At 38.9% G+C, this 14,097-nt stretch overlaps 2 protein-coding genes across 2 annotated transcripts in view; both read left to right on the top strand.

Moving 5' to 3' along the window:
• Nucleotides 1-239: 239 nt before the first annotated feature.
• On the top strand, nt 240-9,097 carry mrpl55 (mitochondrial ribosomal protein L55). The gene is made up of 3 exons (XM_052011666.1): nt 240-330; nt 6,353-6,554; nt 8,424-9,097. Exons 1-3 carry the CDS (start codon nt 290-292, stop codon nt 8,568-8,570), a joined length of 390 nt encoding a protein of 129 aa, XP_051867626.1. The 5' UTR covers nt 240-289; the 3' UTR covers nt 8,571-9,097.
• A 136-nt stretch (nt 9,098-9,233) lies between these two features.
• Nucleotides 9,234-14,097, top strand: part of slc5a9 (solute carrier family 5 member 9) — a 41,952-nt gene continuing 37,088 nt past the window's right edge. The window contains exons 1-2 of the mRNA XM_052011665.1: nt 9,234-12,041; nt 12,893-12,964. Coding sequence (XP_051867625.1) covers nt 11,940-12,041; nt 12,893-12,964 — 174 coding nt within the window. The 5' untranslated portion in view covers nt 9,234-11,939. The remainder of the gene's footprint in view (nt 12,042-12,892; nt 12,965-14,097) is intronic.

Here is a 14,097-nt window from a genome sequence, read left to right as displayed (position 1 = left end):
CCCTTAGGAACAGAACGAGATAAAACTGGTTAAATACGCCAATAAATCAGAGTTGACAATATCAGTATTCTACATTCTTCTGCAGGGAACAAGTTTTCCACGCACAAGTTATTAGCTGTATTCATGCGTTTGGTAAACCTCACGGCGGTAAACATGACAAGATCCGAGGCCACTGCGGTGTCAGGAATGGGTTAATTACCGGGCCGGACCAGGAGGTGGGAACCACAGTTAAGGGCCGGTGTTGCGCTGGGGGCTGGGTCTCTGTGTTGAACGTTTCCGGAATCGATAGATGGCGGTCCCGTGGAGCGCGCGGCTGCGGCGGGTTGCGACGTAAGTGCAGGCGCGAGGTTCCGAACGGCCGGTAACCGACCGGCGGTTGATGGCGCAGGCGCGGGGTGCAGTGGAACGGCGGGGGCTGGACGTTCCAAACGGCCGGTAACCGACCGGCGGTTGATGGCGAAGGCGCAGAGTGAGGGCAGCGCCCGGAAACCCTGTAATAGGAGCTTCGGTTGCGGTGTCGCCCAAAGTCGGAGAGCCGGCGGGATTCCGACTCTCTGCTCCCATTGAGGGGGGGGGGGAGTGAAAAGCCTTTCAGCAGTCGTGATCCATGGAGTTAAACATGTTGAAGTAATCATGTCTCCAGGTCACGGTGCATCCCTCTCGCCGGACAGCCCGTCGTTTGGTGGCCGTCCCAAGGTGGAGTGAGTCTCTGCTGGTCAGTCCAGAGGTGGCTTGGCATGTCTGTGCCGACCACGATGCCAAATTAAACTAATGGCATCTGTCTGCACATGATCCATATCCTTCCATTCTCTGCCTGATAATGCGTCTGTCTAAATGACTCTTAAACCTGCTTCCACCACCCCTGGCAGTGCGTTCCAGGTACCTGCCAGTCACTATGTTGGGGGGAACTTGCCTCACACATCTTTAAACTTTCCCCCTCTCATCTTAAATCTCTGCCCTCTAGTATTTGATTTTTCTGCCATGGGGATAAAGACTCTGAATATCTACCCTATCTGTGCCTCTCATCATTTTATATACTTCTATCAGGTTGCCCCTCAGCCACTGGCACTCCAGAGAAAACAATCCAAGTTTGTCCAACCTCTCCTTGTAGCTAATACTCTCTAATCCAGGCAATATCATGGTAAACCTCTTCAGCACTCACTTCAAAGGCTGTACATCCTTGCTATTATGGAGTGACCAGAACTACAGGCTAGACTGGATAGAGATATAAATACGGCAAAGAAGAAAATTATTCAGCTTAAAAATGAGATTTTTAGTCATATCTGATTTCTTGGTAATTGTTTATGTTCTGCCACATCAAATGTTTATCCAGCCACAATCAGGTGAAGAGTTTCAGACTCCCACCACTCTAGTAATTTCTTTTCTCTCTCAATTCCCATCAAATTCTCTCCAATAATGCTGAATCGATTGCCCCTTAGCTATAGGCATCTCTGCTTGTGGGGGAAAAAATCCTTCCAGTTCACCCTCTCCAAGCCCCTCATAATTGTATACATGATTACATCTCCCTTCAGCCAGAGAAAGTAATCCTTGCCTAGCCAATCTTTCCTAATAATTAAAATTCCTCATCCCTGGTAGCATCCTTGTAATTGTCTGAATTTGCTTTTGTATTTTCTCCCATGGTTTAATCAAATGACTTTTTATACCGTCCTTGTTTTATGGTCATCAAGACTGATATTAGTGTTTTTAATTTCTGATTGTTCTAATCAGTTAAATGAATTTAAATCCCCTAACTACCATGATAGGATTTGAATTTATATTTGAAATACTAATGCAGATCTCTGAATTACTAATCCAATAACTTTGTACGACTGAATTTCACACTCAAAGATCACATTTTAAGAAATTGCTTTTAAGAAAGTAATTTATCGATGTACCATAGAAAGCATTGTATCTGGATGCATCATGGCTTGGTACGGCAACTGCTCTGCCCAGGACCACAAGAAACTGCAGAGCAGTTGCCGTACCAAGCCATGATGCATCCAGATAGGATGCTTTCTATGGTACATCGATAAATTACTTTCTCAAAAGCAATTTCTTAAAGTGCGATCTTTGAGTGTGAAATTCAGTCGTACAAAGTTATTGGATTAGTAATTCAGAGATCTGCATTAGTGTTTCGAATATAAACTGTGATAAGGATATTGAACGGTTCCCTTATACGATGAGATTGACTCTGACCTCATGATCTACCTTTTTGTGACCTTGCACCTTATTGCACTGCACTTTCTCTGTAGCTGTGACACTTTAATCTGTACTGTTGTTTTTACCCGTGCGATCAGTATGCAAAACAAGTTTTTTTAGTGTAGCTCAGTACGAGTGACAATAATAAGCCAATACCAATATCAATTGGATCAATTTCTTTAGGTGCTTACAATCTGTTCTTTTGTCAAGTAATTTTCCAGAATTTAGTAAGTGTCATTATATAAGATATCTTGTGGAGACTGACATGTTTTCTGATTTTTAGGCGGAGGGATGGGAGTGGAGAAGAACCTGGGGGATACCAAAGATTATCAGATCTCTGCATGCCTCGTTCTCACTGTGTATTTGTTAATTTATTTACATAAGACTTGTGTACTATACATTTTTAAGCTGTGGTATTTCTACCTCGGGTAGCCAATTCTTGCTGGCAGTTATAAAAGATATGGGGTAGAGTATTACACATTTTGACCTTGGGGGGAAAAAGATACCAGGTGTCTATGCCTCTCATAAACTTTCAAACTTCTATCGGGTCTCCTCTCAGCCTCTGCTGCTTCAGAGAAAACAACCCATTTTTGTCCAACCTCTCCTTGCAGCACATGCCCTCTAAGCTTTACTAGGCAGCATCCTGGTAAACGTCTTCTGCACCCTCTCTAAAGCCTCCACAACCTTCTTATAATGGAGCCACCAGAATTGAATGCACTACTCCAGATGTGGCCTAACCAGAGTTTTATAAAGCTGTAATGTAACTTGCTGACTCTTGAACTCATTGCATTGACTAATAAGGGCAAGCATGCCATATGCCTTCTTTACCACCTTATCAATTTATGCAGGTACTTTCAGGGAGCAGTGGACTTGGACCCCAAGTTCCCTCTGTACATCAACACTGTTAAGGGTTCTGCCATTAACTGTGTACTGTCCCTTTATATTTGATCTCCCAAACACCTCACACTTGGCCAGATTAAACTCCATCTCCCATTTTTGCAACCAATCTATATTCTGCTGTATCCTTTGGCAATCTTCTACGTTCTTCTATTGTCCGCAAACTTACTAATTCACCCATCCATGTTTTCATCCAAGTCATATATCACAAACAGCAGAGGTCCCAGCAAGGAATCCTGCGGAACGCCACTAGTCACGGACCTCTATCCAGAATAATTCCCATCGACCGCTACCCTCTGTCTTCTATGGGCAAGCCAATTCTGAATCCAAATGGCTAAATCAACATGGATCCCATGCATCTTAAATCTTCTGGATGAGCCTACCATGAGGGACCTTGTCAAACACCTTACAAAAATTCATGTAGACAACATCCACAGCTCTATCTTCATCAATCACCTTTGTTACTTACTCAAAAACTCGATCAAGTTAGTAAATCATGACTTGCTATGCTCACTGTCCCTAATTAGAGCATTTTTTTTCAAATTCTCATAAATCCCATCCCTAAGAATCCTCTCCAATAACTTCCCTACCACTGATGGGATTCTCATCGGTCTATAGTATCCAGGATTATCCTTACTTTCCTCCTTGAACAACAGAACAACATTAGCTACCCGCCAGTCCTCTGGGACTTGCCTGTGGCTGGAGAGGACACAAAGATCTCGTCTCCTGCCTCTCTCAATAACCTGGAGTATATCCCATCAGGCCTAGGGGACTTATCCACTGTAACGTTCTTCGAGAGACCCAACACTACCCCTTATTTCAAAATGCCCTAGCATGTTAGCATGCTCCACATTGATCTCACTGTCCTCCACATCCTGATTTAATAAATACCAATGCAAAGTACTCATTTAGGACCTTGCACATGTTCTCTGCCTCCAAGAACACATTCCCTCCTATATCTTGTGGTCTTACCCTCTCCTCAGTTATCCTCATTACTCTTGATCTATGTATAGAATGCCTTGCGATTTTCTTTAATCCTACTTGCCAAGGACTTTTCATGGCCCTTCTGGCTCTCCTAATTCCCTTCTTGAGTTCTTTTTTAGGTTTAAAATCCTCAAAAACTGTTTGATTTTTAGCCTCCTAAACCTTGCATACACTTCCTTTTTCTTTTTGACTAAATTCACTACCTCTCTCATAATCTAAGGATGCTGTACCTTGATATCTTTGTCCTTCCTTCTACTGGAACATGCCTGTCCTGTACTCTGTGAAGTTGGTCTTTATATACCCTTCACATGTCAGATGTGGATTTGCCCTGCCCCAGTTTTATATCCTCCTGTGAGGTCCATACTTATTCATAGCGATCTTAAAACTTAAGAAACTGTGATCATAACTCCTTAAGTATTCTCCCACTGATGGGTCAGTCATCTGTCCGGGGTCATTTCCCAGGTCCAGTATGGTCCCTCCTCTAGTTGGACTATCTACACACTGATTTAAGAAACCCTCTTGGATGTACCTAATAAATTCTTCCCTGTCTAAACCTCTTGCATTGAGGAGGTCCCAGACTATATTGGGGAAGTTGAAGTCACGCATGAAGACAACCCTGTTGTTTTTGTACCCTTCCCAAATCTTCCTGCATATATGTTCCTCAATGTCCCAGTGGCTATTAGGGGTTCTGTAGTATAGTCCCATCAGAGTGGATGCACTTATTTTTTGAGCTCTGAAGAAGTGTAGAATAGAGAATTGAGTAATACTGAAGTTCATTCCAGTAGTCAGCCATTTGCAATGCTCATATGTGTTTAATGAGCCAAATGCTAGTTCATTAAATGGTTGACTGTAATAGAAGTCCCCTGTGTTTATTATATTTTAGCACAATATCTAGGTTGGTGCAGTAGTACATTGTCATAGTTGTACAACACAGAAATGGGCCCAACAAACAATCCGCTGGTGGAACTCAGCGGGTCAAGCAGCATCTGTGGGAGGAAAGGATGTGTCAACATTTTGGGTCAAACCAGGATGTAGGGTTTCAACCTGAAACGTTGACAATTCCTTTCCCCCCACAGATGCTGCTCGACCCGATGAGTTCCTCCAGCAGATTGTTTGTTGCTCCAGGTTCCAGCATCTGAAGTCTCTTGTGTCTCTCAGAAGCAGGCCCTTTAGCCCACCTCGTCCATGCCAACTGAGATTTCTACATGAGCTAGTCCCATTTGCCTACATTTGGCCCATATCCCTCTAAACCTTTACTATCCATGTACTTGTCCAAATGTCTTTTAAACATTTTAATTTTACCTGCCTCTGGAAGCTCATTCGATTATACCTATCATCTGTGTAAAAAGTTGCCCCTCGGGTCCCCTTTAAACTTTTCTCTTCTCACCTTAAACCTATGCCCTCTAGTTTCATATTCCAAGCTCTAGGAAAAAGACTGTGAGCATTCGCCTTATGTATGCCCCTTGTGATTTTGTATACCTCTATAAGGTCACCCCTCAGCCTCCTAAGCTCCAGGGAAAACAGTCTCAGTCTATCCATTGTCTCCTTATAACTCAAGCCCTCCAGTCCTGGTAACATTCTTGTGAATCTTCTCTGCACCCTTTCCAGCTTAATGACTTCTTTCCTGTACTTGGAGGTATTATACTTTGAATGAGATGTTCAGCTAATGTCATGTTTCAGGTTGACAAAAATTCTGAATATTATTCTGAAGAGTGCGAGTTATTCCCAGTAATTTGGTCACCTGGTATTTCTAAAACCAACATTATAAGTCCAATTATCTGGTCCTTATTGGATCGTGGTGGCTTGCTACACACAAATTGTCTGCTATGATACAACATGTGCACTTCAAAAGTACTTTACCATATTATGCTTTGGGATGTCATTGAGTCATTCAGCATAGAAATGGACCTTTTAGCCCATCATGTCCATGTAGCCATCATGTACCTATCTATACTAATCCCATTTACCAGCATTTGGTCTGTAGCCTACCAAGGTTGTGAGATTGAGAAAGTTGCTACATAAATGCAAGCCCATTATTTCCCAAACAAGTATTAGAAAAATATGACTATTTGATAACATTGTATGCTTTTGTATATTTAAAGGAGTCAAAACTGAATTTCACTTCAGAAATTAGTTATAATTTTGTCCATTCAATAAACATTTAAATCTAACATTTCAGTTCTCACACAAGCTTGGGTATAATGTTGTTTGTGGTTTAAGTGTATGGGTAATATTTTCTTTAAATTTATTGACATATTTTTACATTTAATAGTTCCTTACAGCTAAGTGCTTCTGAAAGATTGCTTCCTGCCATATGCCCTTGGCATAATCTGCCCAAACGAAACAATTCAAATAGAACTTCGGTAGTTCGCTTTGGAAGGCAGGTCTACACCAGGCTGTATCCTGTTCTGCTGGTTCGACCTGATGGATCTACTATCAATATCCGATATAAGGAGCCCAGAAGGATCATTACTGTAAGGATTTACCAATTAACTTGGGGAAGTTTTTTTTAAAAAATAGTCCAAAGTTTAAGAAGTGTTTCATAATATTTCCAAGAAATATACACAAGAACGCACTGAAATAGGAACAGGGTCATGCCAGCTGGCCCTTCTACCTTCTGCTGCCCTATTTTATACGTTTATAGCTGTTCTGTGCTGGCCTCGACTTCTCTTCTGTGCCATTTCTCCATACCCCTCTATTCCTCGATCTAAAAATTATTTATTGACCACTTTAAATAGTTCTAATGATCCAGCTTCCAGCACCCTCCAGGGCAGAGAATTCCAGAGATTCGCCACCCTAAAAGAAGAAATTTCTATGTACCTCAGTTTTAAATGAGCAGCCCCTTATCTTGTTATGTCCCCTTGTTTGAGATTACTAGTGTGAGAAGGTACCATGTGTTCATTTTTTTTTCTTCTTTCATTTGGGCAACTACAACATTTTCACAGGTTTTAACTTAAATAATTTCATTTTTTAAAATGAATTTACTTTTTCAAGTTAAATGCTCTCTTTTTAACATAATGGTTTTCCACACATCAATTATTCAGTTTTGTCAGTATAATATATATCCTGAAACTGGGCACTAGAAAGTAAAATGGAGGTGTGTAAATGCACATCTTTATCTACCTACCTATAAATAGTTTGGTTTTTTTTTGGGGGGGGGGGGAGAAAAGAGACTATCATTTATATTGTGTTGTTTTCCAACATCTGTTCATCCCAAAACCTGGAAGTGGAGTGGGCTGTGAGCAGGATAGTCCACAGAGGATACAGATAGGCTGGTGAAATGGAAAGATGAAACTTAAATATGTGGAATGTTGGTAGAAAGACTGAAGAGGAAGTATGAACTTGAGGGCACAATTCTAGATGAGATACAAGGACAAGGGGGTCCAGGGTTAGATGTGCATCTTTCATTGAAAATGCAAGGGTAGGTAGAAAAGTTAGGTTAAAAGAACATATGGAATCCTGGGCTTTATAAAGGAGGCACAAGAATACAAGACCAAGGAAGTTATGATCAATCTTGATAAAACATTGGATGGGCCACATCTTGAGTATCGTGATGTATCATATCTAGTTCTTGGTTCTGCATTTTGGGAACAATGTTAGACTTTAGGGAGTTTTGCTTAAGTGATTCTGGGGATGAGGGACTTTAGTTGTGTAGATGGAATGAAGTTAACTTTGCTTGGAACAGAGGAGGATGTAAGGGGACCTGATAGAGGATGTAGATGAAGTAGATAGTGAAAAATTCTTGCCATAGGTGGAGGGGTCAAGAACTAAGGGACACAGAATGAAGATTAATGGTAAAAGAAACAACTTACACAAGGAAAATCACTTTTGCACACCAAGTAGTTACGATCTGGAATGTAGCACCAGGATTAACAGTGGAGGCAGATTCAATTGTGGTGGGCAGCATAATGCACAATAGGTAGGGCTGCTGTAGGATCCAGTGATCCTGGGCTCAATCCTGACCTCTGTTGCCCGTGTAGAGTTTGTGCATTCTCCTTCTGACTGTGTGGGTTTTCCCTAGGTTCTTTGGTTTCCTCCCACATAGGTTGTTAGGATTAATTGGTTACTGTAAATTTCCATAGTGGAGGTGGTTGTTGGGAGAATTAGGAAGGAGTTGATGAATATGTGGGAGAGACTAATTACAGGGAAATAAATTGGGGGAATGGGATTACTCTGAGAAATGTCATGGGCACTGGGTGTAATGGCCTCAAAGGAATATTTTTAAACAAAGACATCTTTTGTCCATTTGCATCATATGCTTGTATATTCTGAGTATTGTTGTGCACAAAGATACTAGGTTGTTTTGTCATTTTCGAATACTCAGAAAATGATTTTTTTTACAGATGCCAGTGGATGTTTCTCTTCTACCAGAAGCTGAACGAAAAGCAAGAATGCGCAAACGTGAGCCCAAGAAAGTCAAAGTAAAAGAGGAACAATTTGAAGATGAATTTAAAGTTGAAGATTACAGCAAATTCTGGAAGAAAAAATAATCTTCAGATTGTTGGAGTTTAGAAAGACAAAACTATTAGTGAATGACTTGCCTCGTGTTGATATCACTAGAACTTGGCAGATTGACAGTGCACATTATTATATAATTTATAAGTCTCAATAAATGTTTTATGATTTAGTGAAGTTTGTATTTCTACAGAAATATGGGGAATAATAATCAATGGATTCTTATTTGTATTTCTAATGTTATAAGGTTAAACCACCTGCTAGGAGAAATATTTTGAATATTAAACTGTTGTCCCATCTTCACTATACCTTTCCATGCCTTTTCTTCCTGCCTACAATTACAAGGATTTGACAAGCATATATTTTGATAAATTGCTCAGTTCCATGAAAACCTAGCCAGGTTAAATTGGCTTGAGTATTATGTTAGGCACTTATAATGTTGTTGGATTATTTAATTGAAAACAACTGTAATGCTTCATTTAATTATCCTAGGGATAGAACAATATGTACAGCAATCACAATCTCACTAAATGTATGAATAATAGTTCTGGTACTAAAATTACAGCCTTGTACTTTGAAATCTGTTGGATAACATTTTACTGGGATAGAAACAAGAACACAAAGGCTGGAAGAACTCAGCCAGTCAAGCAGCATCTGTGGAAGAAAAAAAACAGTCAATGTTTTGGATCAGCAACCCTTCCCCAGAATCACATTAGTTCTAAGGAAGGGTCGCTGACCTGAAACATTGACTGGGTTCTCCTTCTACGGATGCGCCTTGACTGGCTGAGTTCTTCCAGCATTTCCATTTTTATCTCTGATTCCAACATCTGCAGTGTTACTTATTTTCCAGTACTACAGCAGAGTGCTGTTGAATGGTTTAAGCCTCATTAACGTAAATAATGCCACATTTAAAGCAGTGGTATGATTTTAACCCTGACAACGTGACAGAAACTGGATTGGTGGGAAATTAATTGCAAGGGTTATCATCTGCATAGGAGCTTTTCATTTGCAATTTGAAGAAAGACTTTGGCAGCCTTTTGCCTACTTGTGCTGAAGAATGTTTGATGCTAATAAATATGGAAAAGTAGGTGAGTATCTAATATGTCTGAAACTGATCTAGCATTAAAGTTTGGAGAATGTTGGAGTGAATACCCATATTTGTCCTTTCACTGCCTTTATGATTACTTAAACATGCTACCACCCTTTGTGAAATCCAGTGCTCTAAAGTTCAAAAGTGGAAATGAAAAATGTACCCCAGGAGACTTTGATTTATAATACTTATTTAAACAGATTTATTACACTGTTTTAAATATGCAAACTTAGAATAATCCTCCTTTATAAAATATTGATCTTTGAGGTAACAGGTACGTAAATGCTTTTTATTACCAGCTAAACTATCAAAACTGCCTAAATATCCTTTTCTGTACAAATCCCACTCTATTACATAAAACTTGCTACATTTGCAAAAGAGCAAAGCACTGCAATGTGATTTATAGATTGCCTATTGTGTATTCAGTAATCATTGAAACTTAAAAGTGTGGAAATTAGTATGTTTTTTTTTAAAACCAGGAAAGCAACTTGAATCAAAGAGCATTGAGTTAAAACGATCTTCACTGTCTGGAACCAAAAATCATTTTGCAATACCCTCCCCTGTATCAAGCTTCTCAGCTTCAAAAGTGAAGCTTTTGCTTAATCTCCAATACCAATGAAAAAGCAAAAGGACTTTGTATGTCCTGTCAGACATGCATGATCTTAATCCTTTGTGCTTAGGAAAGTACATTAGTGTATATGTTATGTCAGTCTTGAACTTTTAAGTAACAGTTTACCTGCATGGAGTTATGATTTGTCTTTGAAACAATATCCAGCTGAATATTTTTGGCAGTTCTCTTAGTGAAGAAATTTGGTTGAATTTGCAAGATTTACCAAAGGATCAAGGTTTCAGAAAAGTCGAATGTTTTTCCCATTTCTGAACATATGATGTAATTTACCAAGAAGAAAACACTTGTACAGAGGGCATTTTCCCTGGCTGTATGTTTCTTAAACATTTTAAAAACAACACTCTCAGGTAGAGGATTCAAGTTTTATGTTATGAGTACAATCAAAGTCAAAATCAATTTATTTTTAGATTCTAAGGAAATTGTCAAGATTGAAATTGATAAATTCTTGGATGCTCAGGGAATCAGATGATTTGAGTCATAGAGCCCTACAGCACAAAAACAGGCCCTTTGGCCCAAGTTATCCATGCTGACTGAGTTGCCTAACTGAGCTAGTCCCATTTGCCTGCATTTGGCCTATATCCCTCTAAACCTTTCCTTGCAAATGCCTTTTAAATGTCATAATCGTACCCACCTCTACCACTTCCTCTGGCAGCTTGTTCCATATATTTGCCACACTCTGTGGGTGGGGGAGCATGGAGTTGTTCTCAGGTCCCTGTGTCAAATCTTTCCCTGCTCACTTTAAACCTAATGTAGCTGGACATGACATGTCGAGTATCCTGATGGGTTCTAGGAGGATGCTCTGCTAGCTCGAGTGCGATGCTGGGAACCACAGAACAAAAAAGTACAGTGAATAAAGGTCACGTGATTGACACCTGGTGAGGTATTCAATCATGTTCAAAGCTCTCTCTGTTCTACAGCACTCCCCAGGGCCCTACCATTTACTGTGCAAGTCCTACCCTGGTTTGTCTCCCCTCTGGGTGCTCTGGTTTCCTCCCACATTCCAAAGACATGGCTTAGTAGGTTAACATGGGTGTAATTGGGTGACACAGGCTCGTTGGGCCAGAAGAGCCTGTTATTGTGCTGTATAAATAATGTTTTTTTAAAAAATGTAACACCTTGCATTCACCTGAATTAAACTCCATCTACCATTCCTTGGCCCATTAGCCCAATTGATCAAGATCCTGTCCATTATACCACCAATGTTAGTGTCACCTGCAAACTTACTAACCATAATGGTGTGGGGAATGAGCAGAATCAGACTTGCATGGTTATGTGGCTTAGGTTGAAAATAGCATCTGAAAAGTAATATTTCATGAAAGATTTGTAAATTTAATTTTGTCTCTATTTCAGTTATGGGGTTACCCAAGTGCTTAGAACTCCTAAATTGAAAATTTTTTTCTATTTTAATTTTCTGTCATCATCTGAAACTGTAGCAAATCCATTTATCCTCTTTTAATAGGGAGTTGTTTTGCTTGACAGCAATGTACAATTAAAATAATGAGCTTTTCATGAGAAACTTGAATTTTGGTATGGCCGTCCAACAAGAGGCTTAGTAGATAAAAAGTCAATTGTTACATCTTTGGCAAATAACTGCACCACCTTACATCAATATGTTAATAATTAAATGTGTCCAAAGTTCAATTTCAAAAGCGAACAGCTTACAAAATTCATTAGAGAGACTACAGAATGGAATCAGCAACCAAAGTTTCGAGGATATTTGCTTTGGAAATACCAGATATCATTGTGATTGTTATTTACTTTGTGTTTGTTATGTGTGTTGGAATATGGGTGAGTTCAGAGTACTTTGGAATGAGCAGTTCTCAATATGTGATAGTTGTATCCTTGAACTGACGTTTTTAGTGCAGATGTTTAAATAAAATTAATGACATATCTTCTACTTAGTACTTATACTTTTCAGCTTGAATTTATTATTGCCTCTTTGAAGTTTAAAGATCCTTTGGTGTATTTTGATATGAGCATGTACTGTCACTATAGTACAATACGATTGTAAACAAACTACCAGTAGTTAGGAATTTAGAAAAACTAAGTGACATAATTGCCTGAAGTAACATTAATTTTGCCTAAAATGATTTTTTTATAACTTTAGCTCTTTTATTTTTATTGGTATATATCTAGAATTATTTCAATGACGTGCATAAAAATCAGTTGCTGATCACCAAACATTTATGTTCTCAAAACTTACTATGTTGTTAGTGATTATATATACACTTCATTCAAAAGTTTGAACCAGAATTAATCTTTTTGTTACAATACAGTGAAAATTAAGCTTGTGAAAATTTCATTAACCAAATCTTTTTTTTTAATGCTGCAATTAAGACAAAGTATGAGAGACAGATTACAATATTTTCGCTGAGTAAGATTATGCCTGAATATTACTTCTGAGCATTTGATTAAGCTTAAGTTTAAAGAAATATAAAACCAAATGGTTTATAATATGAATTTAGAAAGCTAAAGTACTGTAATAACATTGTTTTGAAGCAGTTCATTGTTTTTGAATATTAAGTCTTAACTGTGTTCCAACGACCTTGGTGCCTACAGTTTATTTTTAACTGGGCTATAATTCTTTCTCATTTTGGACTTTGATTACGAGAATTGACGTACAAATCTTTCTGTATTAGTCATCTATGAGAGCCAACCGGAACACTGTGGGAGGATATTTCCTTGCTGGAAAATCTATGACGTGGTGGCCTGTAAGTCCATCAATGTAATTATTTTTCTGAAGTAGGTTAATATTGGTTGTGAATTAGTACAGTGTTCAATCAGTGACAGTATTATGCATTTTGTCTTGCTAAATGTTACTGTTTTTTAAACACTTCAGCAAAAATAGACTAGCTTTTATGTGCAGTATTGTCAAGGATCTTGTAGAATTTTAGAGACCATTCAGCCACCATGCTTGCTCCAGATTAATGGTAAAAATATTTATTCCCATTCACTGCTCTTTCCCCTTAGTGGGTGAAATATTTAAAATAGGTTTGGATTGCACAATGTGACATTTAAGGTCAGTGAGTTGAAATCCTCCAGTCCTCTGGTATCACTCCTTTATACAGGGAGAAGATTCCACCCTCTACCTAATAATCTGGGATGCATCTTTTCTACTTTTGAGCATTCCCATTCTGTTAAATAGATTCTTTATTTTTAATGGATCCAATATTGCTATTGCCTCCTCCATTATTATGGCATTGGTAACATCTACTGAAGGTGGACATAAAGTTCTCATGCAATGCTTAAGCCAAGTTGTCTGCCTCAACAATGTAATTTTTGTCCTTAGTCACTCCTTGCTTACTGTTTAGATGTCTATGGAGGACTTTCATGTTATCTGGTTTTATGCTAACTCTTTGTTCCTGTTTTTAAATCTTTTCTGTACTCAGCTTTGTTCTCTACTGCATAATGAACCCTGCTTAAGCCTATTTCAGTTTCATTCTGACCTCCATCTTTTGTTACCCATCTCTTGGTGCCATCTTTTGCCCTTCTTCTCAAACAGGATTAACTTTTATGTTGAGTCTTTAATGAAGTGAATCATCACAGAGCTGTGGGAATATTATTAAACAAAATAAGGGGCCACGTATTTTTTTTAAATTGTTCATTGGATGTAGCATCACTTGCAAGGCCAATGTTTATTGCTCATAATTGTCCATGAAATGAGTAGCTTGAAGACTCAACAACATGCAATAGATCTGGAGTTACATGTAGGCCAAAATTTGTGAGGTTTGCATTAATGAAGCATATTAGGGAAAGTTAGTACAACAATCTGATTGTTTCATGATCACCATTTCCAGATTATTATAATTCATGTTCCCGACCCTCCCTGTGGTGATTTGAACTT

This window comes from Pristis pectinata, chromosome 3 (genome assembly GCF_009764475.1).
Source record: "Pristis pectinata isolate sPriPec2 chromosome 3, sPriPec2.1.pri, whole genome shotgun sequence".
Classification (NCBI taxonomy): domain Eukaryota; kingdom Metazoa; phylum Chordata; class Chondrichthyes; order Rhinopristiformes; family Pristidae; genus Pristis; species Pristis pectinata.
The sequence above is the reverse complement of the archived record's forward strand: the minus strand, read 5'-3'. Positions and strand labels throughout refer to the sequence as shown.

Bases quoted from the DNA above. Each gene is read 5' to 3' on its own strand.
- mrpl55 (XM_052011666.1), top strand. From the start codon at position 290: ATGGCGGTCCCGTGGAGCGCGCGGCTGCGGCGGGTTGCGAC. The intron at 331-6,352 runs GTAAGTGCAGGC...TACATTTAATAG, and splicing joins CGGCTGCGGCGGGTTGCGAC to TTCCTTACAGCTAAGTGCTT. The intron at 6,555-8,423 runs GTAAGGATTTAC...TTTTTTTTACAG, and splicing joins AGCCCAGAAGGATCATTACT to ATGCCAGTGGATGTTTCTCT.